A 24,898-nucleotide genomic window follows, 5' to 3' on the forward strand; every position below is an offset into this window, starting at 1 on the left:
TAAACGTGTTTTTGTGTAACATTTTTAAAGGAGATCACATAAATGAAAAACATAAGGAGGAGTGTGGCTGATGGCAAACAGACATTAAAGTAAATGGAAACAAAAACTTAAATGAAGTTACTTCCACCACGAAAGGAAAATCCCATGTCTGCAGTGTTGACAAGACTATTATACTGGAGCTAAAAATCGTTTCTTACAGTCTTTAAGCTATTAGAGCCCGCATCCTGTTGATTAAAGGAATCGCTCCATGAAAATAACAGGCTAGATAAGTAAAGGGCTGATACTGTAACTCTTATTTCACGTTATTTAAAATGAAGTTTCTATTTTTGGTCTCCCTCCATTTCCGTTCCGGAAGTCATCACCATAGCAGAGTTGAGCGTGTGGATCTTTTGTTGTCCTCTTCACTCTCCACAACACACAGCTGATCCTCATCTTCTGATGACCGTCAAGTAGCCGGTGGTTTTTGAAGGCAATGCCTCAATCATTTAGACAATGAATATTGGTACTCGCAAAACATGACACTGCCTTTCTGTGATGTGTAATGAAAGGTTACACTTTTAAGGACTAACCTTAGTCACTTTTGAAAAGCATATTTGAGGGAAAACGGCAAGGAGTCTTTTATTCTCATTTTCTAGCATCAGCATATGTTGTGGTGAGGACTTGAAGACTCTGATTCCAAGTGCCACGATTTGCTTGGTGGATGATACAACGGTGCTGTGCAGTAGATGTGAGCAACTAAAGGGCATCTGGAGGATGTCTGAGGCCACAAAGGGCGGGAGTTCCTAATGGTGGTCTAATACAATCATTTAGCATGTATGCAAAAAAAATCACACACCTGATGAAGGCCATGTAGCTAAAATTCTGTGCCACTAAAAATACTTTACATTTTTTTTGAGCATAGGATTAACATTTATTTTTTTCCCTCTGCAGTTGCATGCTGACAGTCCTTCACTAAATCATGTCACATATTCAAAAATCATACCATACCATTATCCAAGCCCACTTAATCCTGACCAGCGTGGCAGCGTCCCAGGATGCATAAGGAGCAAAACAGGAACAATCCCTGGACAGGATGCCAGTCCTCCTTCGCAGGGTGAACACACACACACACTTGCATGTTTTTGGACTGTGGGAGGAAACCCCCATCAACACAGGGAGAACATGCAAACCCACCCTGGTCTCCATACTATGAGGCAGCAGTGTTAGCACCATGCCGTTCTATATATATATCCATCCATCCATCCATTTTCTAACCCGCTGAATCCGAATACAGGGTCACGGGGGTCTGCTGGAGCCAATCCCAGCCAACACAGGGCACAAGGCAGGAACTAATCCTGGGCAGGGTGCCAACCCACTGCAGGACACACACAAACACACCCACACACCAAGCACACACTAGGGTCAATTTAGAATCGCCAATCCACCTAACCTGCATGTCTTTGGAATGTGGGAGGAAACAGGAGCGCCCGGAGGAAACCCACGCAGACACGGGGAGAACATGCAAACTCCACGCAGGGAGGACCCGGGAAGTGAACCCGGGTCTCCTAACTGCGAGGCATTAGCGCTACCACTGCACCACTGTGCCGCCCTATATATATATATATATATATATATATATATATATATATATATATATATATATATATATATATATATATATATATATATATATATATATATATACACACAAATATAAATTCTTTTTTTTCTTTTTAATTTTATTGATTTTATTGTAATCAATCCATACAAATAGATCAATTTTTACGAAAAATAGGATTGAAAACAAATCATCCCCCACCCCTAAGAAAGAGAGCATGGCCAACAGAGTAAAACTTCCATCCATCCATCTGTTATTCAACCCGCTATATCCTAACTACAGGTTCATGGGGGTCTGCTGGAGCCAATCTCAGCCAACACAGGGCACAAGGCAGGAAACAAACCCCGGGCAGGGTGCCAGCACACCGCAGGAGAATAAATGGATGAGTTTAATAAGCGGATAAAGATAAATGGAGATGAAAAAGAAATGGGAAGAGAATCTGCTTCCTCAGTGCTTTAAGAGCTTATTCTAAAATATTATTGATTAGATCCTGCCAGGTTTTGAAAAAGTTCTGCACAGATCCTCTAAGTGAGAATTCGATTTTTTCCAATTTCAAATAATTTATAACATCGGTTTCCCACTGACTTCAAAGAGGAGAGTTAGGATTCTTCCAGTTTAGCACAATAAGTCTGCGTGCCAATAGTGAAGTGAAGGCAATCACAGTTTGTTTGTCCTTCTTTACTTTAAGCCCCTCTGGGAGTACACCAAACACAGCTGTTAGTGGATTAGGGGGGATTGTGACGTCCAAGCTCTCTGAAAGGCACTTAAAAATTTTTGTCCAGAATGACGAGGCTGGAACAAATATAAATTCAATCTGGATTATGTAAAATACAAAATAAAGACAGTTGTTGACTTGATTACAGTGTATGTACATGCGTTGTGACATTTTCTTTCGGTGACCCCATCATTTGGAATTAGAATTTTTGCTTTTCTGTTGGATGTTTGAGAGTTGGGGGCTATGGATACTGACCTGTGGGGCTTCAGACTGCAATTATTACTTTAATTGGGAGTATTAGCTGAGCCGTGTTGCTGGTAATAAAAGACTTAAGGTCTGCTGCTGCTAAAACAAAAGTAAGCACCAATTTAGAAAACAGACACTTTAACTGCAAGTTAATTCACTCTAAACCGCAGACTTCTTTTCTTACTTCTTTTTTTGTAAAAGTCTGGGATTATAAAAATGAACAGTTGCAAAGGTGGCTACAATGGAATTAAGTGCCCCTGGAACTGACTAAATGAATGCCGGATTTCCAAACAGTACCATTTAGGATTACTGAAAATTTGATGTAAAATAAAGACATCTTATGCATTTAGCAATGAAACCAAATTGCTAGTGTACTTTGCCAAAAATATATGGATTAAATACATGGCAAAAGGGTTCAAGTATGGGCCATACAAGGATGCTGGTATCACTGTGTGTTTTAGTTCATTCCCAGATTTTCTGAAGTCACCTAAATTTATCTGGGATTGTGAAGAATCCTGAGGCTCTCCTGCAGACCAGCCAGGCCATTACTGGGCACGTTCTCAAACCAGCCTAACAACATGTTTTAGAATCACTGCAGGAAACCACTTAAACCATTTCAGAATGAAACAGCGTCCAAGAGCAGCGCTGCAGCCACGCTACCCGTTGTGCCACCACAATTTAATGCATGTGTGTGCAAAACCTAAAATAGTAGGGCATCTGCAGTAATTGGTTATAATATAAGGTGGGCTGAGTCTGGAGGTTTTAATAGATGAGTCAGCAGAGCAAAGTGAAGCACAGGGACCTGGGAGTACAATATTCTTTGTTGTCAACGTTAGAAAAAAGAGCCCTGTCTTCACTTCTTGCTTAGGTCATCAGCCCAGCGTCTGCTAAGAGTGGCACATCATATCTTTATAAAGCCTTCACCTTGGTGACAAAAACAGCTCCCACCTAAGTGCAAGTTGCTTTAATTGGCTTTGTATGTTAGAATGCAATTGTTTCATAACAACCACAATGAAGTGATAGCATTGGCGGCATGACGACATTCAGTTTCCAAATTTGGTTCTTCTATGAAGTTGGCTTGTTCTCCACATTTCCACATGAGTTTCCCACAAAAGACTTACTGTTAGGTTTATAGCGCCTCTGCATTGACCTGCGTGTGCTGGACCCCAGGATAAATGGGCCATTGCTCAAGCGCACTCCAGAGCTGTGTCTTAAACTTTACTGTAACACTGACCAGAGTGAACTCCTTTGAATTCATTTAAGGCTAAAAGAGTCTGTACTGCACAAAACTAAAGCACAATTAAAATTGTGAGTGACAAACTACAAAAGGTATTCCTGTCCGTCTAGTCCTGTGCCCTCCATTACAACAGTGCTTCCCATCTCAGCCCTGGAGGACTCCTTAAAAGATCCTCCTATTGTGACACTCTTCAACTCAAATGCTGCTTTAAGGAATCGCATGCTTACCAAATATATGCTTTTCTAATCTACTAATCTAGAAAATGACACTGTTGTCTGAAATACATAATAAACTAGTAATATTTTACTAACTAATTATGTAAAACCCAACAAGGTGGTACAGTGGGTATGGACTGGAACCCTAAATCACATGGCGGCTGGCTCAGTTCCTAGCTGTGACCCACTCAGTGATTTTAAGCAAGTCACATAAGCAGCCTGTGACAGCTCCAGCAGACGTTCAGATACATCATAAACCTTTACTGTGCCTGTCAAGTATAGGGTGGTCCAGATCTAATTATGCAATTTTCATTATGCTATAACTTATTAAGTTTATTACATAGAAAATCACCTGAAAAATCCCGGGCCATCGAGCAAACTTACGACGATTGCGTCGAACTGGAATCGTCCCTGCATAAATCAAAGTCATCCAGACGACCTGGATCAGCATAATTAGAACTGGACCACCTTGTACTTAGAAGCCATATTCCAGAAAGGCACTATATAACATTTGCCTGCTAGCTTTAACCTTAGCTAACTCTGTAGATGCTGTTCAATTATCTGTTAGCATTTTATACAGTGTTTATAAAGAAGTGCTTTATACTTTAAATATAATGTCATCTTATGAAGTAAATGCCTGAAGGTACTCAGTTCTAACCCCACTGCCTGTCTGAAGGCTGCCCGCCACAAGAGAAGGACTTGTGAACCTCCACAGCAGCAGGCTTTCATTATCACTGACTTTGTAATCCGAGGCCAAGATTCACTTTAAAACAGACAGCGGTCTTAACAAAACATTTTTAATTCTTTCTCTTCAAGTCATTGTTCCTAGTATGTTAATCTTTCTTTATTATCCATGTTCACGGATCTTTTTTGTAGATGTACTTTATACAAATTGATCAATTGGCTTTCCTGCTTATGTCCCTTCACCATGATGTGCTGCCCTTGGCAGCCACCTATAACGCTCATTCCTCTGGACAGCTCTGCTCAAAGCTTCAGACTCAAACTTTTGATTTTCAGCCCAGTCATAGTTTGTGTCCACATGACACAGGTACTCAAATTTCTTTCCACAAGCTAAAGATGTGCCTTATATATTAGTGAGAAACATGAGCCAAGTTTGTGCGAGTAATAGACTGTGCCTTGCCATGGATCAGTGTCCTTGCAAGGTCTTGAAGCTGATGAGGCTGAAATGCAGTCAGGCTTTTTGAGACCCCACAAAGGAAACACACAAATCTGCAATGAATGAATAGATGATGGACGTCAAATGATTGATGAATAGTTGGAGGTGATAATCACCACCTAGCGTTTTTAAAAATGTATTCTGTTCAATTATTTTCCAGTTTACCTATACAGTACCTTAAATATGTCTGCATTATAATGTGCCTTATGATGGTGGATACTTCTACATAAATTTAAGATTATGTGCTAATGAAAAAATGACACAGTGCTTGGCATTGCTGTCCACGGTCACTGTTTGCATACAGCTTTCAGGTTCTCCCCTTGTCCAAGTTTGGTTTCCTCCCACATCCCAACAATCAACTACGTTAAAATGGCCTGCAGAGAGTGCGTTCTCTGATGGTCGAATTCCAGCATCACAGCAGATGCTGCCAAGATAGGCACCGTTGAACTTCACAGGACCATGTACTTAAAAAACAGATTTTGAAAATTAATTAACGAATGGTGCGGTGGGCTGGCGCGCTACCCGGGGTTTGTTTCCTGCCTTGCGCCCTGTGATGGCTGGGATTGGCACCAGCAGACCCCCGTGACCCTGCAGTTTGGATGTAGCGGGTTGGATAATGGATGGATGAACGAATAATAATGATTTATGTCTATACAAATATGAAATAATGATCCACTTTTAATTTTCATGAAATAAATCAGTTTTCATAAGAGTGCTTAATGCACGGTATACAATAAACAGCGCAAGAAGCCTGTCGTTTGAAGCGATTGCTCAACTTTATTGCACAACTACTGTCTTGTACTGCCATCTACAGATGACTTACTGGTAGCGCACCTTCAAATGTTTAATATCTGCCTTCTAAATTAAACACACGACGAGCTCAGTCAGCCAGTCCTTAGACTTTATTTTAAAAAGCACATTTCTCCAATGAAAATCCATCGTGTCTTCATAATTAAAAAAGTCAGTCGTTTCATCAAACTTCATTCCTGCGAACACACCACCCCAAGACTCGCAGCGTGGAAGAAATACTGTGACGCCGGTGATTATCATGAAGGGTGCTATGAATAATAAAGGATGACGAACATACTGGCAGGAATTTAAAAAAAAAGGTTGACATAGGCAATTTATGTTCTTTTCCCTTCCATGTTGCTAAATTAAGAATATATGACGCAGCTGGGGGAGTATTTTGGAAAATAAACCAACGAACAAGAGATGCAAAAGAAACGTGTTAGAAATGCATTCGCACCGTGCCCAAAACGGTCAGCTCGTCATAAATTTAAAACAAAGCCATTCCTCGGAAATATGGCTCTAATCTGACATGATCTTGCTGCTCTGGTATTCTGGGAGCATTAGTTATACCACGGAAGAAAAAAGAGAAAGAGAGTTAGGTGTCATTCATTTAGATTTATACTTTCATTCGAGCGGACCAGACTACAGCAGAATAGTTAACTGTCACCACGTTCCGGTAATGGGATGCGCGTCTGAAAAACGTTAATAAATAAATAAATACACACTGAACGTGACTAACTCCATCCAGTGACAACAATCAGTAATACTCGGGGGGCAGGACCTGTGCGGAAACTATTTTAAGGGTGAGGTGTGCACAAAAAAACGTTTTACCTCTCTGAGTAAACTACTTTCTCTCTCTTTGTATACAAACTTTACCTTCAGTTAAAATACTCTTTTAGAAGTAGCATGCGGGTCTATCACAAACTGAGGACTGCGACAGTGATGTTCCACTTTGCAAAGATGAAAAATGTCATCATTCCATCATGGCAGAGGGACATGTTATTGTGTACTTAAAAGTAAAACTGAGGGTCATGTTTTTATTCCTGCAGGCAGCTTAGAGTAAGAAAAATGGACACGCGGATGACCTCCCAGTAACATCTAGGCGCGTTTGCTAAAAGAATGAATGAATCCCACCGCACTCCCTTAGCGGTTTCTGAAGGTGTTGGGTGGTCACCACTGACAGGTTGCGGTTTGCCAGGTTTGCGCCATTTCGGTTGACTTTTTGTGTTGATATAAAAAAAGTACTTGAAGGTGGAGGGCGTTGCACTTGGGTACTTTTGAGGAGAAGAAGAGTAATTCGTATATATTCACACCCGTTTTTCAAAAAAAAAAGTAGCCTACCTGGCATATATTTAAAATATTTTTCAACTGCAAATTTGTTAAAAGAAACATCAAAAACAAAAATCCGTCTTCACCACTTTGACACATTTAGCAAGTTAAAACGATTCACGTTGAGTTCTGCCAAGTTTGAAGTTTCTTTAGCCCCTTATTGAGGTGGGCAGGAGGTTGGGTGGAGCGATATTTGAATCGCGGCCAATGCGGCACCATTTGACGTGACGTCATTTTACAGCGACACTAACTGTTGCGTTCTCTCAGCAATGGTTGATCCCGAAGTGATTATTCCAAATATATAAACTGTCTTTCTGGAGGCACGAAAGAGATTTTGTTAAGCAGATGGGTCTTCCCACGAACCTGCCGCGAATTGAACAATTCGTAGCATCACGGTTTTTTTGCATCTGTTCGCATTATTATGGGAGAGGTATGTAGTGCATCTCCTCAGCTTGATTGCCTTTGACTTTGTCGTCTCAAGTTCAGCGTCGTACCTGTTAGGTGATCTTCGAAATGCGTGGAAGCGTGTTTAGTAAACCTGTCTCGTGTCTCCATATCGGACTGAACTCGAGTAAAAGCAACAGAAACAGAGACCTCCGCGACGAAGCTGGATGTTTGTCAAATGTTTTGTGAACAAATACAAATTACGGTATTTTATACGTTTCCCTTTTTTCACAAGTTTAACACCGATGGAGTCAATAATGAGGACTGAAAGAAAAGATTCGGATCGTTAGTATAAAGGAGAGTAGCGCGAAGCCCCGTTACACGTTCAGTATAACGACAGTTTTATTTTTATAAAGAGCTTGTGCTCAGTGACTGGTTAAACCATCGACAAGTCAGCAGATAGAGACAGGGAGGGTGGCAATATCGTGATTATTATAGCTTCTTTCAATGCCTTTCCTCAACATTTTGCAACTTTAGAACAATTCTTGTCATATTTCTAAAAACGAGAAACCATTTTGAAGTGGGGGACAAACACGTGATCTTAAAGGATATCAGTAGTGAGGCTTGTAAAATCTCAAGATTATGTAGTACTATTGTGAATACAAACCTGAGGCATTTTTCATATCATACTCGTAATAATATCTCTGTATCTGTCTGACAAAGCAGGGTAACTGAGTAACACTGGGTCAAAGATGGGACTTGAACTGGTTTCTCTGTGTTTTACAGTTCAAAACGTTAGCTAGCAAGTTACACCTCAAATTAGAGAGAACAGAAGCCAACTCTGGACATGGTGCCAGTCCTTCACAGGGCACAGCCACTCAACCATTCATCCACTGTGGGCCAATAATGCACACATCATCTTTGAGCTGTGGTGGAAGCCTGAATACTCAAGACCTTCAATAACCCAGAGACAGCGTGCATGCTGTTTACAGGCCATGATCAGGTTCAGAATTTACCCAGTCTTGTCATTAAGCCCAAATCTTACAAGTGCTGTACTTCTGGATTTTTGTTTAGTTGTCACTTAACAGTCCTAACTAAAACTGCTTGTGCCTGTTTAATTAGTTTATTTTCGAAGTGTCATAATGCTTCCTCCACTATTACCTACTCAATACATTCATTCTCTGAGCATACCTTTTCCATTACAAAGTTACAAAAGAGTCCCCAGTCTATCTTTGCATCATGTAACAAGAGAGAAATCGGCCCTTCTGTATGCCAGTGTATTGCCGGACAGATACACTCACTCACTAACAGAATATCAATTCTGAATCACCAGTCAGAAAACTCGTGCCAATACAGGCAAAATGCACAAACCTACACACACACACCCTGACCAGACTGATTTCTGATCCCATAAGCTGTGAGGCAGCAGTGTAAACCACAATGGAATTCAGTTATTCTAGGACCATACCAGAGAGAAACAAGCCCGTTTTTAATATCTCAATTCATTGTGTTTCCTAGGAAGCAGACAAAGGCAACAAGTTCAGCACACATCTTTAAGGGCGTACAATGTTGTGCCACCAGCTAGAGACAGCACCGAGAAAGCCATGATGGACAGAATGCTCAGGGTGGACCATGCAGGAGAGTATGGAGCCAACCGAATCTATGCTGGGCAAATGGCTGTTCTTCGAAGAACTTCAACAGCAGCGTTGATTGAGGTTTGTTCAGCGAACTCTTTGGTGACTCCCAAGTGGGAGTGTGTTCTGAAAAGCAATGGCACCCCCTAAAGGTTAAAATCCTCCCTTCAGTCCTTGGCAGATGGAAATAATTCCAGCTCACTGTTAAACTGAATGGTGGAAGAGCTGATAGATAAGAGTTTAATGAAGGGAACGATGAAAAAAATAAATGAAAAATGCACAACTTGTTATAATGTTAATGATATCTTTCACATTACATTAAAATTATATAATATGCATGTATTGTACTTTTCTTGTGCAAGAAATCCCCATTTTATGACCACATGCTGTTGTCATTTCAGAACTGGGTACAGGGCTGACTTGTACTCCCACTAGGGAAAACTTTACACAATTAAATTAACACATCTTTTGAAAGTATAGATTATACGCTGAGAAAATCCATTAAAATGTGATGTGAATGTGCAAACCTCTCATTAGTCGGACTGGGTTTACACCATATCTTATAAATATATATATATTATATATCTCTATATATATATAATCTTCATTTGGATCTTGGTCTTTGTTTGTCCGCGAATGAATTAGAAGAAGAAGCATTAGATGGCAGTAGAGAGACCGCTAAAACATAGGCATTGCATTAAGAATCTCCTCCAGGCTTATACTACTGAAGACTGCAGTACGCCAGTCACACCTCAAAACACAGACATTCAAACTAAACAAATTGTTGTGCTTTAAATTAAATAAAAGAGATCTTCATTTAGATCTTGATCTTTGTTTGTCCGCAAATTCCATGCATGCGTAGACCACCTTCCAGTTTAGTACGTTTTTGTTACTCACGGATGTCAACAATGTGCCGGAATAATGAAAGGGGTGGTGGACAGTGTTACGCTGGTTAGCTCCTGAGGCCTGGTTAGAGAATAAGATCGCCGAAGATAAAAGATACGTGCCTATGTAACATATGAATGAAAGACAGACAGTAGGTAAAATGAATGACAACGTAACAGAACGTTCCGGAAATTATTATTGTTACGTTGTAGCCGGCGAGTGCTGCGCGTCTCACAGTTGTACCGTGGCTTGCTCACATGTCAGTGAAGTGATCCCTATTTATGCTTTAAAGAGCCTGGATATCTATGTGTCCCCCTTTTGCTCTGTGTATATTGCCTTACTCTTTGGATTGCCACAAAGCAACCTGCGAGATTGGAGAAAGGCTGAGAAGACATCGTGAGAGGAAACGGCAGCGTCGTGAAAACAAGACGGACTGTGAACGGACAGAAGCAGAAATGCTCCTACACCACCATATAATTACTATTCGGACAGTGATTCCGAGTAGGCCGTTCCTATCGAATCAATGTCCAAAGATTTTCCTTTGTAATTTTGTTTCCCTTATAAAAAAATCATAATGCTGTGCGACGAAGGGCCCAGTTCACGATTGGCAGCCGCGTTTAAACAGGGAGCCCTTCACAGACAACTTTAACACGTGCAACGTAGATGGGCGCACATGGCTAGTATATAAGTCTTGCTTTTTCCAGTTGAGGTGGCTGTCAAAAATCAAGCCTTTTTTTTTCTAAACGCAACCTTGAAACAGTGAAATGTTTCTATAACCTCTCGTCTAGATTACTGCAATGCTCTTCTTTTTGCAATTAGCCAGGCCTCCAATTGCTCGCCTACAGCTGGTGCAAAATGCTGGTGCAAAATGCTGCTGCTTGATTTTTAACTGGCACAAGAAAGCATGAGCATGTTACCCCGATTTTGGCTTCCCTTCACTGGCTTACGGTTCATTTTCGAATCCATTTTAAGATCCTTGTATTTGTTTTTAAATCCTTTAATGGTCGTGCACCATTTTATTTGTCGGAACTGTGCCACCCTTATGTACCGTCCCGCTCTCTCAGGTCAGCAAACCAGATTCTTTTACTTGTTCCTAAGGCACGATGCCAACTCCGAGGTGATCGGGCTTTTTCAGTTGCAGCTCCAAAACTCTGAAACAATTTGCCGTTGCACTTTAGGCAGGCTCCTTCACTTGCTGTCTTTTAAATCTTATTGAAAAACCTACTTTTACTCCCTGGCCTTTGACGCAGTGTGAGATGTTGACTATCGGTGTACTTTTTATTATGAATCTCTTCAGCTCTTGTGTGTTTGTGTTTCCGTTTCTTTTACCCTTTGGTTATTGTTTGCCTGATATGTTGGGTTTTTATTGTACAGCAATAAAACCAGAAAGTAAATGTAGCTATAAAACACTGTACTAGTGACTGAATTTCTCAACAGAATTTATAATAAAACAGGGAGAAAGTTTTAGCCCAAGCACCTTAATTCCTATGTACAAAATGTCTCTTTGCTGTCGCTTCACATAACATAGAAATCAGATAGGGTGCAGTGTTCCTGTTAATGGTGCTACTAAGTTAATTATTCCATGCAAACCCAGCTATCATAAACTACCATGGGAAAGAGCTGAAAGATTTCACTTTGAATTGCAGCACATGTGGGACCAGGAGAAGCAGCACTTAAAAACATTTATTGAGCTGATGGCAGAAAACAGAGTCCGCCCTACCATCTTGATGCCATTCTGGAATGTTGCAGGTTTTGCTTTAGGTGAGTCGATTTAATTTTTTTCACCTGATCATTGAGATATTTCAGTTTTTCTTCAATTTATTATTGTTGCAGTATTCAAAGGGCAGATCATGTAAAACAGAAACAAAATTACACTAACAGATCAGATTGAAAAAAGGAGGACTTTGATTCATAAAATGTTCTCTTCTTATTACCAATTTCATTGTGTCCCTATGTATTTGTACATAAAAAGGAGCTGGGTCAGCACTGTTGGGAAAAGAAGCAGCAATGGCCTGCACTGTAGCGATTGAAGAGACTATTTCTGAACATTACAACAGTCAGATTAGAGAATTAATGGAAGAAGATCCTGAAAGATACAAAGATTTACTTGAGGTAAAGTGTTTATATGCCACCAACTAATTGAAACTGTGCACATTTCTGATGAGGAACTCATTTTATTAATAATTCTTGCTGTTTTTTCCACTTAATGCTGAATGCAATAACTTTTTTTTTTTTTTAAATACTTTGAATATTGGAAATAAAATACTGATAACTAGTTAACCATTGCTGCATTCATATATTTAAACAACCTTTCACTTTTTCTGTACTTGCTTTTTCAATTAGGGTTGTTAAGCGGCGGGATCCTATCCCAGCGTCATAAAATGTACGACAGAAATCAACCCAGGATGGGACAATAGTGTTTTAAACAATGAAGTCTGAAACTATCTATCTATTATATAGTCCTTTCATTGCTAGCTATCTATTATATAGTGCCGTTCATAGCTATCTATCTATCATATAGTGCCTTTCATTGCTATCTATTTATCTAATGTTTTTTTAAAAACACTTTTTAACTAAGTGATTATGGATAGTGCACTGCAGGACAGTCACGTAAGCCTTAACACACCCCTGATCATCTACCCTGCCGACTTAGCATTGTGCTGTCCTTTAACAGTAAGCTACAAAATAAATACCAATGACAGGCACTTGCAAACCATCACAGATAGCTGGGCTGCGTGATTCCAGGTGGCACAGTCTCCTTGCTATGTCGTTATTTTCACACAAATAATATGCTACAGTAAAACGACCACAAAAAGCAAATTCCAGTAAACTTTCAGAAGAATTTCTAACAAAAACTTGACCCACTTAAATTGGTAATTCAATAATTGGTTAAATAAATGTTAAAGAACATTAAGACAGAAATTAAAAAAAAAACGATCGAAAGGCATGGCAGTTTGGGCCATGTGGTGCTGTGCTGATCAGTTAATACTACAGACTTGTCTGGAATGCCCACACATTTAGTGGATCAAGGAAGTAGGCTCAAGTGGACATTGGAGAAAATAACGATGATTCTCATTCAAGCAAAAGAACACTAGCCAATTTCCTTGAAAGCGAAGGCTATAAAGTGGGCCATGGCACATCCAAGGAAAGAAAGAAAGAAGCCAACCGGCTGCAACAGTGTGTAAAAATCACTTTTCTCTCTGACACAATATCCAAGTTTTAGGCGATGCTCGAAGCTGTGCATGCATATGGACAGTACCTATAGGCGGACAGGAAAAGAAATACCCTAATCCTCCTATAGGGAAGACACTTGCAGATTTGGCTAGGCAATCCTGTCATTATTATAAAAAACGCATTACTTCATATTGAGGAGGCAAAATTAGCTACTAGAAAAGATCCAATTATTAACAGTCTATCTTAGCAGATAAGCAGGTGTGTGAGGATACATTAGTGTCATTAGTGACTGAAAAACAACATGTGCCACAATAAAAGCGAGTGTTTAAGAAAACTACAGAATAGATAAACAGCAAAAAGTACGGTTTAGCACTATAAACATTTGCTTTTTGCCTTATGTTCATTGTAATTACCTTTCGTGTATTTTTTTTGTATTGTACTACCAGTATCTTGTCTCATGTGGTTTATATTTATTTTACCAGGATGCGTTCTGACACTTTATACAGCTACTGTGTGTGGTCTGTGTGTCGTTTGTTACACCGGCCTTTAAGATTTTGTGGGCTTCTATAAATTAATTCTGAATATTAAAAACAGATCCTTCTTTCAAACATTCATTAAATAAGTAGAGCTCAAAAAGCCTAATCTACATTACACAGACTTCATACCCTGTGAATTGTTTGTTAGTATCTAGTCTTTAAATGTACATAGTAAGATGGATTGCAAGTAAATATTTAAAATAATAATGGTCATAGTCACATCAATAGCACATAATGTATTCCTTAACAAAGAATATATGTACTTTTATTTTGACAGGTAGGTAATGCCAGATGACTTTTTATTAATGAAATTGGCCCTAGTGTGTGCTTGGTGTGTGGGTGTGTTTGTGTGTGTCCTGCAGTGGGTTGGCACCCTGCCCAGGATTGGTTCCTGCCTTGTGCCCTGTGTTGGCTGGGATTGGCTCCAGCAGACCCCCGTGACCCTGTATTCGGATTCAGCGGGTTAGAAAATGGATGGATGGGATGGATGGATTCATTGTATTTTTATAATCTTTGCTAAGTACTATGTACACATCACAATAAACCTGACATGACACATTTCTGTAGATTTGCAAGCATATCCCTAAATGGTGTTGGATCAGCAAACATCACCGTTTGTAATGTGCAAGGTGGCTTCTGTGAACAGTGGAAACCATATTTTAATATGTATCAAAATTTAAATAAAACAGTCTTGGCAAGATTTTAGATTCATGCTCCTTAAGGATAATTTCTTGATAGAATGACATATTTGAAGGGGGGAAAAAATCACATTATGTATTGATTGCATTTAAAATGTTCATTTGAAAAAGATTAGAAAAGTTGCAAGTAGCCGTGGTTCTCAAAGTGTGGTCCATAAGCATGTGCCAGGTGCTTCATGGGCCGAACTTTCTAACTGATGAGAGCACATGAAATGGCTGTAAGACACTGGGCACAGAGCGTCCTGTCCGACTTTCATGCAGGCAGAAACATCCTTTACTTCTACAGTTTCCCTCTCTGATCCTGTTCTTTGAACCAGTAATGAGGGAGCTCACACAGCAGCAATACAAGAGTTAGCCTGCGTTGTCCCTGTTTGGTCACCATTCAAGGGCATAACGGTAGTAATACAGGCAGGCAGTTATAAAGTTGTTTTCCAACAAGTAGCTCCATTCAGGCTTACCTACTCAGTATCTTGAGTTTGTGTGTCAACTCTTCTTCTTTGTACCTCTGAGTGCTGTGACAAGTGCATGCAGGAAAAAAGAAGAATATGATAAATGTACCACACAGACTTTATGGTAATGGGTGGCTGTAGGTGTTCCTCCATATCTTTGACTTTGACAAAGCGGTTCTTGGTTCAGAACACTTTGAGAACCCCTGGCCTAGAAACACTTCTTTGATGTTTAAAGTTTATTATGTAAAGAAATTAAGGTACTTGACAATTGTTAGTTTCAGGGTTTCCCATGTTAAATGCAGCACTGGCCTAGAAATAAGGTAAAGTCCCATGTTACCACACAAACATGTTAACATTATTTTTTTCTGCGCTTTGTGTTGAAATGACTTGTTTTATTTATTATATTAATTATCTAAGGATCCTCAAAATTGCCTAGACTTTAAATGCTTTTGATTACAATAAAATCAGTACATTTCTAAACATTTTACTCACATTTTAAAATACACAGTTGTTTAAAATTTGCTAATATTTCATTTCAGCTGATCAAGACTTTCCGTGATGAAGAAATGGAGCATCATGACATTGGTTTGGAACAGGATGCAGAGATGGTAAGTGAATTATGGTCATAAAGAAATTGTACACAATGATGTCTTTGGTTTTCTTTTGTATACTTACATCCTTAATGAGTATTATTTTTTACCACTCACCTTTTATACCTGACAAATACATTTATTCTGCTGAATTTAATTGCCTCTCTTATCTTGTTATTGATTTGTTTACTTGAGAATAATGTTTCTGGTTTTGTGATTCTTACTATTACTACATTCTTTTCCTAAACAATAGGCTTATGGTACTGGCCAAAAGTCCATCTGCCACAGCATGCACTTTTCAGCCAGACAGCTTCTTGTCATGTTGGACATATAAATGGGATTAAGGTTTACATACAGTTTGAGCATTTTTATTAATAAAGGAATACATGAAGTTCTTTGTCACTGTGGAAAACTGCCACCTTGCAATGCTTTGGGCCTACTAAAAAAAGACACTAAAAGATCCATCCTCCTTGTCACCTTGCTGAATGCTAGTATGTCTGTTAGTATTAATGTTTAATTAGTACTGCATGTATCAAATAAAGTAAAATATCATCACAGTATGACCCTGATTATAAAATTCTAAGTAATGTGGTTTTACAGAGGCTGTTCTTACCAATCTGAATGTGGACACATGCAGTTTGATGTAACAAGTCAAGTTTGATGGATTACCAGCTCAAACGTTCTGCACGTTTTAAATAGTCCAGCACCGTCACCTCCCCTGTTATAAATGAGCCATCTTCTCTTTACGTTAAATATATACTCTGTTCTTTGAAAGAAAGGTGCTAGAAAAGAAAACATTTTTGGTTCACGATTATTTGTGTCTTCACTTCACGTTTCATTTTTAAATGTTTCAGTAGTTGCTGAGTTTTTGTGTCTTTCTAGTCTGCACTGCTTGGAATCAAATCTCGAGTTTCTATTTGCTCAGAGTGGTGCAAACCTCTTTTTAAATCTGTGTATTTTCTCATTTTGGAGTGAAGTTTTGGTTTTTGCCTTTTATTGACAATAGGGCCTTATAACTACATTCAACTTCTGTATATATTGCTTTTTAGCAAATAACCCAAATATGTTTCCTTTCATGAATACAGTACAATTTGTTTATATCACAGGATTATAGAAGATGCATATATACTGTATGTGCATGCATATGCAACAAAAAGCACAAAACGTAAATCTGAGTTGACTTCATTTCTTTCTTTCCCTTACAAAGATGACACAATCTTATAACTTAGATTAACCTTCATTAATTCTTGTCCAGTGAATCATGATCCCCCTTCTGAATGCCTTTACAAGGCCTTTCCTAGCCGGTAAATCCTTTACCTTACTTTGTAAATTCTTCTGTGCCTACGACCTTTTAAATGTAGTTAGCTGTCATGGGCTGTTGCCACAAAAGTGTAAAAGAAAAATGTCCCCTCATTTCTGATGGTGAATGTCCTACACAGAAGGTTGGAAGAAATAGGGATTAGTGGAGTGAATTCATTCTACACTCTTAACAGGTCAGGTCTTCCAGTTATAAAGCAGTTATCAGATCCTGAAATTCTTTTACAGTCCTCTGTCTCCTGAGCTGTACTTTTGTCTAATGGTATTCATCGGAGTAGTCAGTCTTTCTTAAACCACAGCACACATTTATATAATTATTGAATTACCAGAAAATCTGGAGTAAAGTTGGTAAATTCAGATTTAATCATAACATAAAACCTAAACTTTCACTAAATAACTGGGGATTCTTTCTTCCATTATTAAAACATAGTATGGATTCAGATTCTTACATTTTTACATGTAAGCTGTTTTCACAAAAATAAAATGCTTTTTGACATTATGAAATATTACAGTCACATTCAAGGCAGGAGCTTGGTGTACTGAGCAAGGAAACAGACTCTTCTAAACCACAAGGTTTCCTGTTCATTCCCTACCACTGAGGCACTGTGTGACCCTGAGCTAGCAGTTTAACCTGCCTGTACTTGTAAGTGTATAAGAATGATGTAAAAGATGTGATGCATAATGTAAAACAAAAGCTGGTAGTTTGTGTTTTGTTAGATGTGTAACACAAAATATGCACAACTTGTGGAAATGATAATACTTGTTTTGTTTATACTTTTCAGGCACCTGTATTCTGGTTACTGAAGAACACAATACAGGCTGGCTGTAAGGCTGCAATATTTCTTTCTGAACGCTTCTAGTTTTTATGTAATTATTGAGTATCATAAATGAACTTTAGGAGTCTAAATCCTTAAGCTACCAGAGGAGGATAACACACCCTGATTTACCTGTCAATTTGCAGAAGACAAATGATCAGTCATTGATTCCCTTCCAGACAGACTTCTGTGAAATAAACTACTTGTGTATTATGATTTGCCAAGTCAACATAATGAGTGACTCTGTTGTTTCCATTTTAAACATGACTGTTTTAATAATTATTAATTGAATACAGTGTTCATAATTTTGATTTTAGGGGAAATTGTCTTTCCAGATGACCTTTGGAGGTCAGAGTGCTGGGTCAGCCATTGTACGGGGCAATTTTCAGGTCAAGGGCCTTGCTGAGTTTAATAAATTATACCACCCTCGCTATGTACTGTGCATTCCTACTGAGACTATCACCATTGACAAAGGACAGTATGTGATATTATATTTTATACTAGATGAACACAATGTTAGGCTTCTTTGCATCTGTAATGGTATATCATTTCTGAAGAATAACCTGGTAACTGTGCCACCCTGGTCTGTCAATTGCTCAACTCTGGTAAGGCAATTCATTGGTTGGAGCAGGTGGCTTTAAGTGAAATTCCTGAACATCTATTTGACATAACCTGACTTTCATTTTATACATAAAGCAATCACATTCATGTTTTCTTTAAAAGTAAATTATTTGTTGTACATTTAATATTAAGTTTTAAATTAGAAAGCAATCCTGAGAAAGTTGTTAGTACAATTCACTTTCTAAGCAACTTAAATACATAATAGCAGTTTTGGTTAATATAATTTCATTTTTAAATATTGTAAGAATTGCTTTCTTTTCAGCTTTACGCTTGACTGAGGCCAACAGCACTCATATGCTGGAAGGATCTGGAACTGACAAATTTAAAGTCAGGTGGCAACAAGGGGGTTTTGTATAGCACACCTGTTGGGACTCAGCCTGAGAGTTTTGTAAAGAAACTGTTCTAGGTTTACAGGGAAATTATTGTCATGTGTAGAGAACATATTTATTTATACAAGGGGGACCCAAACATAGCAAGAATAAAAAAAAGAAGGTACATTTCTCAGAAAATTTCCAAAATTTGAAGCACCCTTAAAATCCTCTCCCCGAGATGCAACACACTTGTTCCACTGCTCCTTCCATTGTTCAAAACTGCTCTGAAACTCTTGCAAAGTGATGGCCTTCAGTGCCTCCATCGTTTGCTTCTTGACCTCCTCTACATCCTAAAAAAGCTTTCCTTTAAGGTCCCTCTTCATTCTTGGAAATAAGAAAAAAATCGCAGGGTGCACAGTCTGGGGAGTAGGGGTGGGGTGGGAAACCGTTGTCATCTCATTTTTCATAAGAAACCGCCACACACTAAATGCTGTGTGAGTGGGAGTGTTGTGGTGATGGAGAAGCCACTCACCTGATTTCCACAATTCAGGTCGTTTTCTCCGCACTGCATCATGCAATCTGTTGAGCACTTCAAGGACGCCGCTTAGGCAAATGATGCAGAGAGAAGACAAGAACACACACCTAGCAGCAGACATCGGAACTAACGCCCCTCCAGCCTCCAGAAAAAAAAATCTCTTTATTTTTGGGCCCCCACTCGTATGTGTGTATTATATATATATATATATATATATATATATATACTGTATATATATACACATCCATCATCCAACTCACTATATCCTAACCACAGGGTCACGGGGGTCTGCTGGAACCAATCCCAGCCAACACAGGGAGCAAGGCAGGAAACAAACCCCGGGAAGGGCACCAGCCCACCACAGAATGTATATATATCATTTTTTGCTAATAATATAATAATTATTGCCATGTTTAGAGAGCACAGTGAAATTCATATTAATTTCTATTTATTATATATAGTTTTAAATGTGTCTCACTCTCTCTCTCTCTATATATATATATAAATTCATTATCATGTATTGTGTTAAATCAACAATATTTATTGCAATTTTAGAGAACACAATGAAATCCATATTTAACAGTCTGGCACCATGGGAGGTACACCCTTACTTTGAAAATAATGTATTTTTCCTAGATGAAATCTCCAGACTTATTTACATTTAATTTAAATACAGATTTATTTCAAATAAAATGTAATGCAGATTGCAGACCTGTTAAGTATTTGAGAGGTGCCTTCCTCGCTGTGAATGTGTTGTTGGCTCAAACGGAGTGCAGATTCCTTTCTTGTGAGATTTTTTTTTTTTTGCAGCATTACTGTTTTAATTTCAGCCATGCACAAAACCATTTTTTTCTGAAAATTAAACAGTTAAAACTTGGATATTCAGAATTTCAAAAATATTTTAAATATATATAAAAATAATTTTGAAGAGTCGTTCAGTTTTAATGGAGAGATGTCAGTGGGATGGGAACCTTCTGTTCATCCATACATTTTCTGAATAAACATGATTGGGCAGCCAAGACCCTGTTTTGACAGGTACCAACTGTTTAGGATGCCTGTCTTCTGCAGGGCACATTTCTGGTCAACCTAAATGCCAGAAGTGATTCCACTCCATTGGGCCACTGAGAATGACCTTTAACCTGCAATTGCTCTGTCCTGGGTATGACGTTAACCTGGATCCTGCCCTGCAAGCAGGTCCCCCAGCTGGCAAGGAAAAATTTCAGGGATGGTGGCAGAATTGGCACTCCAGCCACTGAAAAAAAAACAAAAAAAAAAACCTTGTGCTGTTCCATTCTATCAAAACTAGTGTGGTGCTGAGGTGTCACCCGTAGTACAACTGCACTCGGGTCCAAATTGGGATCCTGAGGTGGTTCGTCGTGTGGTGGATGTGGCAATGTGCTGTATCAGTGAACACTCCCAACCTCTCTCTCTGTATACAGTATACGTAATTTGGATGTTACTGGAGAGACCTGATACAGGAATTGGGACAAAAGGTCATACTCCGCACAGGCGGTGCCCAGCCAGGAGTTATGAGGAAGCAGCTACATCCGCCTTTCCAGTACAGGGTTGGAGGGAATCAGAGCCTTCACCAGCAGATATTATCCCTGGATATTACATCAGATATGGCCGCTCTCAATAAAGCAATGTTAATTTACAGATGTCAGTGAAGCTAGCATGTTCATTTCTGAAATGTCAGAGGAAAGCGAGAGACAAACAGAGAGTATGTAGAGCTCAGGTCCCTCGAGCTGTGAAGAGTCAGCTCCAACTGTAGCATCACTGTGCTGTCCTTTAAACTCATTCCACTAAACCTTCTTTTTTTCCTGATTTAGTGTTGCAGGGAGCCAGAGGCCATGTCAGCATGGATGAGACACTAGCCTGTCGTATAATACACATTTAGTCATACTGCACCAATTTCAAGTGATCAGTTAATTTTGTTTGTACACACTTAAGATGCAGAAGGAATCCAAAACACCGGAGAAAACCTACCTAAACAGTGACTCGCCCTACAACTGCTGTGAATGAGCAGCATAAACCATTGCATACGCGAGCTCCTTTCTGGGAAAATACACTGTAGTTGTTTAATTCTGAAACACTAGTGTGGCCGATCTGTTTACAGCTTGATGTGTTCACTCTGGTTCTGCCTGAAGAGGGCGTAAACTGGGAATACCTAGTATGGAGAAAGATAAAAACCTATTTTGAAAGTTAAAAACAAAGGTGAGTGCTGTGTCAAATATCTTTAGTCCATGTCATAAATCAAAAGACGAAAAGACATATAGGCCGTCATTACTATAGAATCAGAAAGCATAAGTCACAGCTGTTCCATCCATTAGGTCATGGCATTGCAGGATTAGACTTCTGGGTGAATGCCAGCTGTTTCCTTTCAACTTACATAAAGTGTTTATTTCACTTGGTTTCAAAACATCAAGTTGGAGCAAAGCTATGCATTGCATTTTAATAAAATAGTTTTTACAAACAGCTGAAGCTGAGAATTAAAATTATGGCGGGGATGTTTGCTGCAAAGTAGGAGTTAGGAAGCGTGTCAAGATAGGCAGCACTGAACATTCAGTGCATAGTTTAAATCATTTGCGGATAAAGGCCATAGTCATGTTACATTGTTTATTATCCCTGTTGTAATCACTCAATTTTGAAACATAATTAATTAAAAACTTGGTTATCAATATTTAGTGTAAATGAAAACAAATTCTGGACTTGTTAAGCCCCTTTTTTTTATGCTTACTATGAAGTGCTGCTAAATAAAGTGCTTGATTTCATTTTGCTATTCCTAAACAGTGAAATTTTTAATGACGGCAAGTGAATAATGCTTTGTTTGTCTTGTAGTTATAAGCACATGTTTTACGTCTCGGCCAGAATGAGGGGGCAAACATGAAAAGATGCGACAATTTAATAGAGGCATCGTTTTCTGCTGACTGAAAACCCAAGAGTGGCTAGTGACTGAGTTCACTGTCGCTGCAAGCTATTTTCCTTGAGGTGATGTCATGCCCGTTTTTTTGACTGTGGTTCAGGTGTCATGCCTGACCCTGGAGGTCACCGTGTATAGATCTGCATGCTGCCCTTTGTGCACAACGCTGCTTTAAATAGCCATGTCACTGTCAGACCTGAGCTGATCATAGTCCTTGGATAACAACTGTGAATCGGAGCCTGATCCATGACCTCATTCATGGTACTCAATATCACTGCTTAAGAGGGGTTACTTTTTTAATATTCACCAGCATGAAGCGGACATGTTACTTAGCCAGCTTTGTCTTTTGTGAACAGCCCTGTCAAGAGAGATTGTTTGCATTAATGGGTATTGCTTGGACATACAACTATCAGCCCAACCATTAAAACCACCTGCCTAATATTGAGTAGGCTGCCAAAACAGCCCTGATCTATTGAGGCATGGACTCCACAAGACCTCTGAAGGTGTCCTGCAGTATCTGGCACCACGATGTTACCAGCAGATCCTTGGAGCCCGGTAAGTTTTGAAGTGGGACCTCCATGGATCAGACTTGTTTTTCCAGCCTATCCCACAGATGCTTAGTCAGCCAAGTCAACACCTTCAACTCTTTATCATGTTCCTCCAACCATTCCTGAACAATTTTTGCAGGTTGGCACAGTACATTATCCTGCTAAAAGAAGCCACTACCCTTCTGAAACACTGTTGTCATGAAGGGGTGTACATAGTCTGCAACAATCTTAAGGTAGGTGGTATGTGTAAAAGCAACTTTCACATGAATGCCACGACTCAAGGTTTCCTAGTAAAACATTGCCCAGAGCAACACACTACCTTTGCCATCTTCCCAGAGTGCACTCTGATACACCAGGCCCCCATCTTCCACTGCTCCACTGTCCCAGTTCTGATGCTCACATGCCCATTATAGGCGTTTTTGTTGGTGGACAGGTTGACGTCAGCATGTGCACCCTCTGTGTGTCCTGACACTTTTCTCTCATGGCCAGCATTGCATTTTTCATCAATTTGTGCTCCAGTAGCTCTTCGTTGGGATCAGACCAGACAGGCTAGCCTTCGCTCCTCATGCGCATTGGGCTCAGGTGTCATAACTGCTGTCCACATACATTGGAATTTATATGTTCTAACTACATGAATATGTGTATTTTGAGGAATTTTATTTTATGAAACAGCCACTTTATAAAAACCACACACATTACAAATTTCACCAAAGTAACTGAATGTATAGTAGATTTGGAAGTTTTATTGTTTTATATTAAATCACAGGGTTTTTAAAGAGTTGTACCTCTGATCTGGTGTAAAGCCATGAGCCACAGCAGGTACCCTTCAGGACTGGGTAAGGGTAAGGTGTTGAAGGTCTTGACAAAGCAGGAGGGTGTGTGTCAGTGCATTACTGGAGGACAAATTGCCACGTGCAACAGATAAACCCGATGGGGTAAAAAGCCAGAAACCCCCAGTAAAGGTGGTGGGAGACTACAGCCAACTAAACAGTCCTGCCTTTGAAGTAGGTACATACTCCTAAATGAATTAGCTTTTATCTGAACACAAACAAAACAAAATAAAAATAGGCAGCACCTATAAAATACCCACATTGGCAAAATGTTTTCTTTTAATATTACACTGGCAGGCATCAAGCCGGGAAAGGTGCTGAGCAACAGCCCCATACAGCAATAACTATTAACAATAGCTATAATGCTGTAATTCTTTGAGATTTCAGTCTTAATTAATGACATTGCCTTATTAGACATCACAAGCCACTTTACAAATAATCTTTTCTCTAAATCTGAGTTCATCTTTTTTATTTTTCAATTCAATTTACTCTTAAATAGACCTCTTCAATAAAGTCCTGCTCAGAGTGCCTACACAGATTTACAAATACCAAACATACAGAGCTACACAATAGTTACATACGTTTATTAGCATTCATTAGTGTGTTTACGTATCTTCCATTTTATATTTGGCACAAAACAGAGTAATACTTATACCCATTGACCAGTTTTATGTTTTGTTGAGTTTTGGATCAAAAAATATATCGCAAGGTACTGTAACTAAGTATTACACAATGAATGTCTGGTGACATCATTTCAAAGATAAAAATTTGATCCTATTTTTAGGAATGTTTACATGTTTTTGTTAGGGTTATAAATATTGCCATATTACATCATCATTTAAACAAAAGATTGAATGGTATGTTTTTAAAATCTCCAAACATGTCAGACTGAAGCACCAGTCTCCAGTTCAATTATAGCCACTGACTCAGTGTGACCCGATACAATTACTTCATCTGTAGAAATATAAAAGTACAAGTGCAGTGTTGTGGGATGCTGTTTACAAAGAAAAGGTGACATATAAAGCAAAGAAAGTGTTTTGCTTACAGTGTGTTACATACTTAGAAAGTTTCCACGTGATGATTATATAACTGAACGAACATTTACTATGTAAAGTACTTTCACATGAAACAAAAGCACCCTACGTTTAATTTGTTTGATACATCCCATAGTTTAACAGCACACCAATGTTTTACAAAGTAGAGTACAGAACAATCACTTATATACAGTATGTCTGCTGTACTGTATGAGCCCCTTGCATGAGACATACGATACTGGGGGTCAGTGCTGGGGACTGAACTAACGCTGTCATGTCTGTTGTAATGAGGGAACAGGAGACATTAAATAC

At 39.1% G+C, this 24,898-nt stretch overlaps 1 protein-coding gene across 1 annotated transcript; it reads left to right on the forward strand.

Moving 5' to 3' along the window:
* The first annotated feature begins 7,539 nt into the window (after window positions 1–7,539).
* coq7 (coenzyme Q7 homolog, ubiquinone (yeast)) lies at window positions 7,540–18,220 on the forward strand. Its single transcript, XM_039775468.1, has 6 exons — window positions 7,540–7,735; window positions 9,208–9,404; window positions 11,855–11,969; window positions 12,181–12,320; window positions 15,605–15,673; window positions 17,755–18,220. The coding sequence occupies exons 1-6, from the start codon at window positions 7,651–7,653 to the stop codon at window positions 17,830–17,832; spliced, it is 684 nt and encodes a 227-aa protein (XP_039631402.1). The 5' UTR covers window positions 7,540–7,650; the 3' UTR covers window positions 17,833–18,220.
* Window positions 18,221–24,898: the final 6,678 nt, after the last annotated feature.

Source organism: Polypterus senegalus, chromosome 13 (assembly GCF_016835505.1).
Source record: "Polypterus senegalus isolate Bchr_013 chromosome 13, ASM1683550v1, whole genome shotgun sequence".
Taxonomy (NCBI): domain Eukaryota; kingdom Metazoa; phylum Chordata; class Cladistia; order Polypteriformes; family Polypteridae; genus Polypterus; species Polypterus senegalus.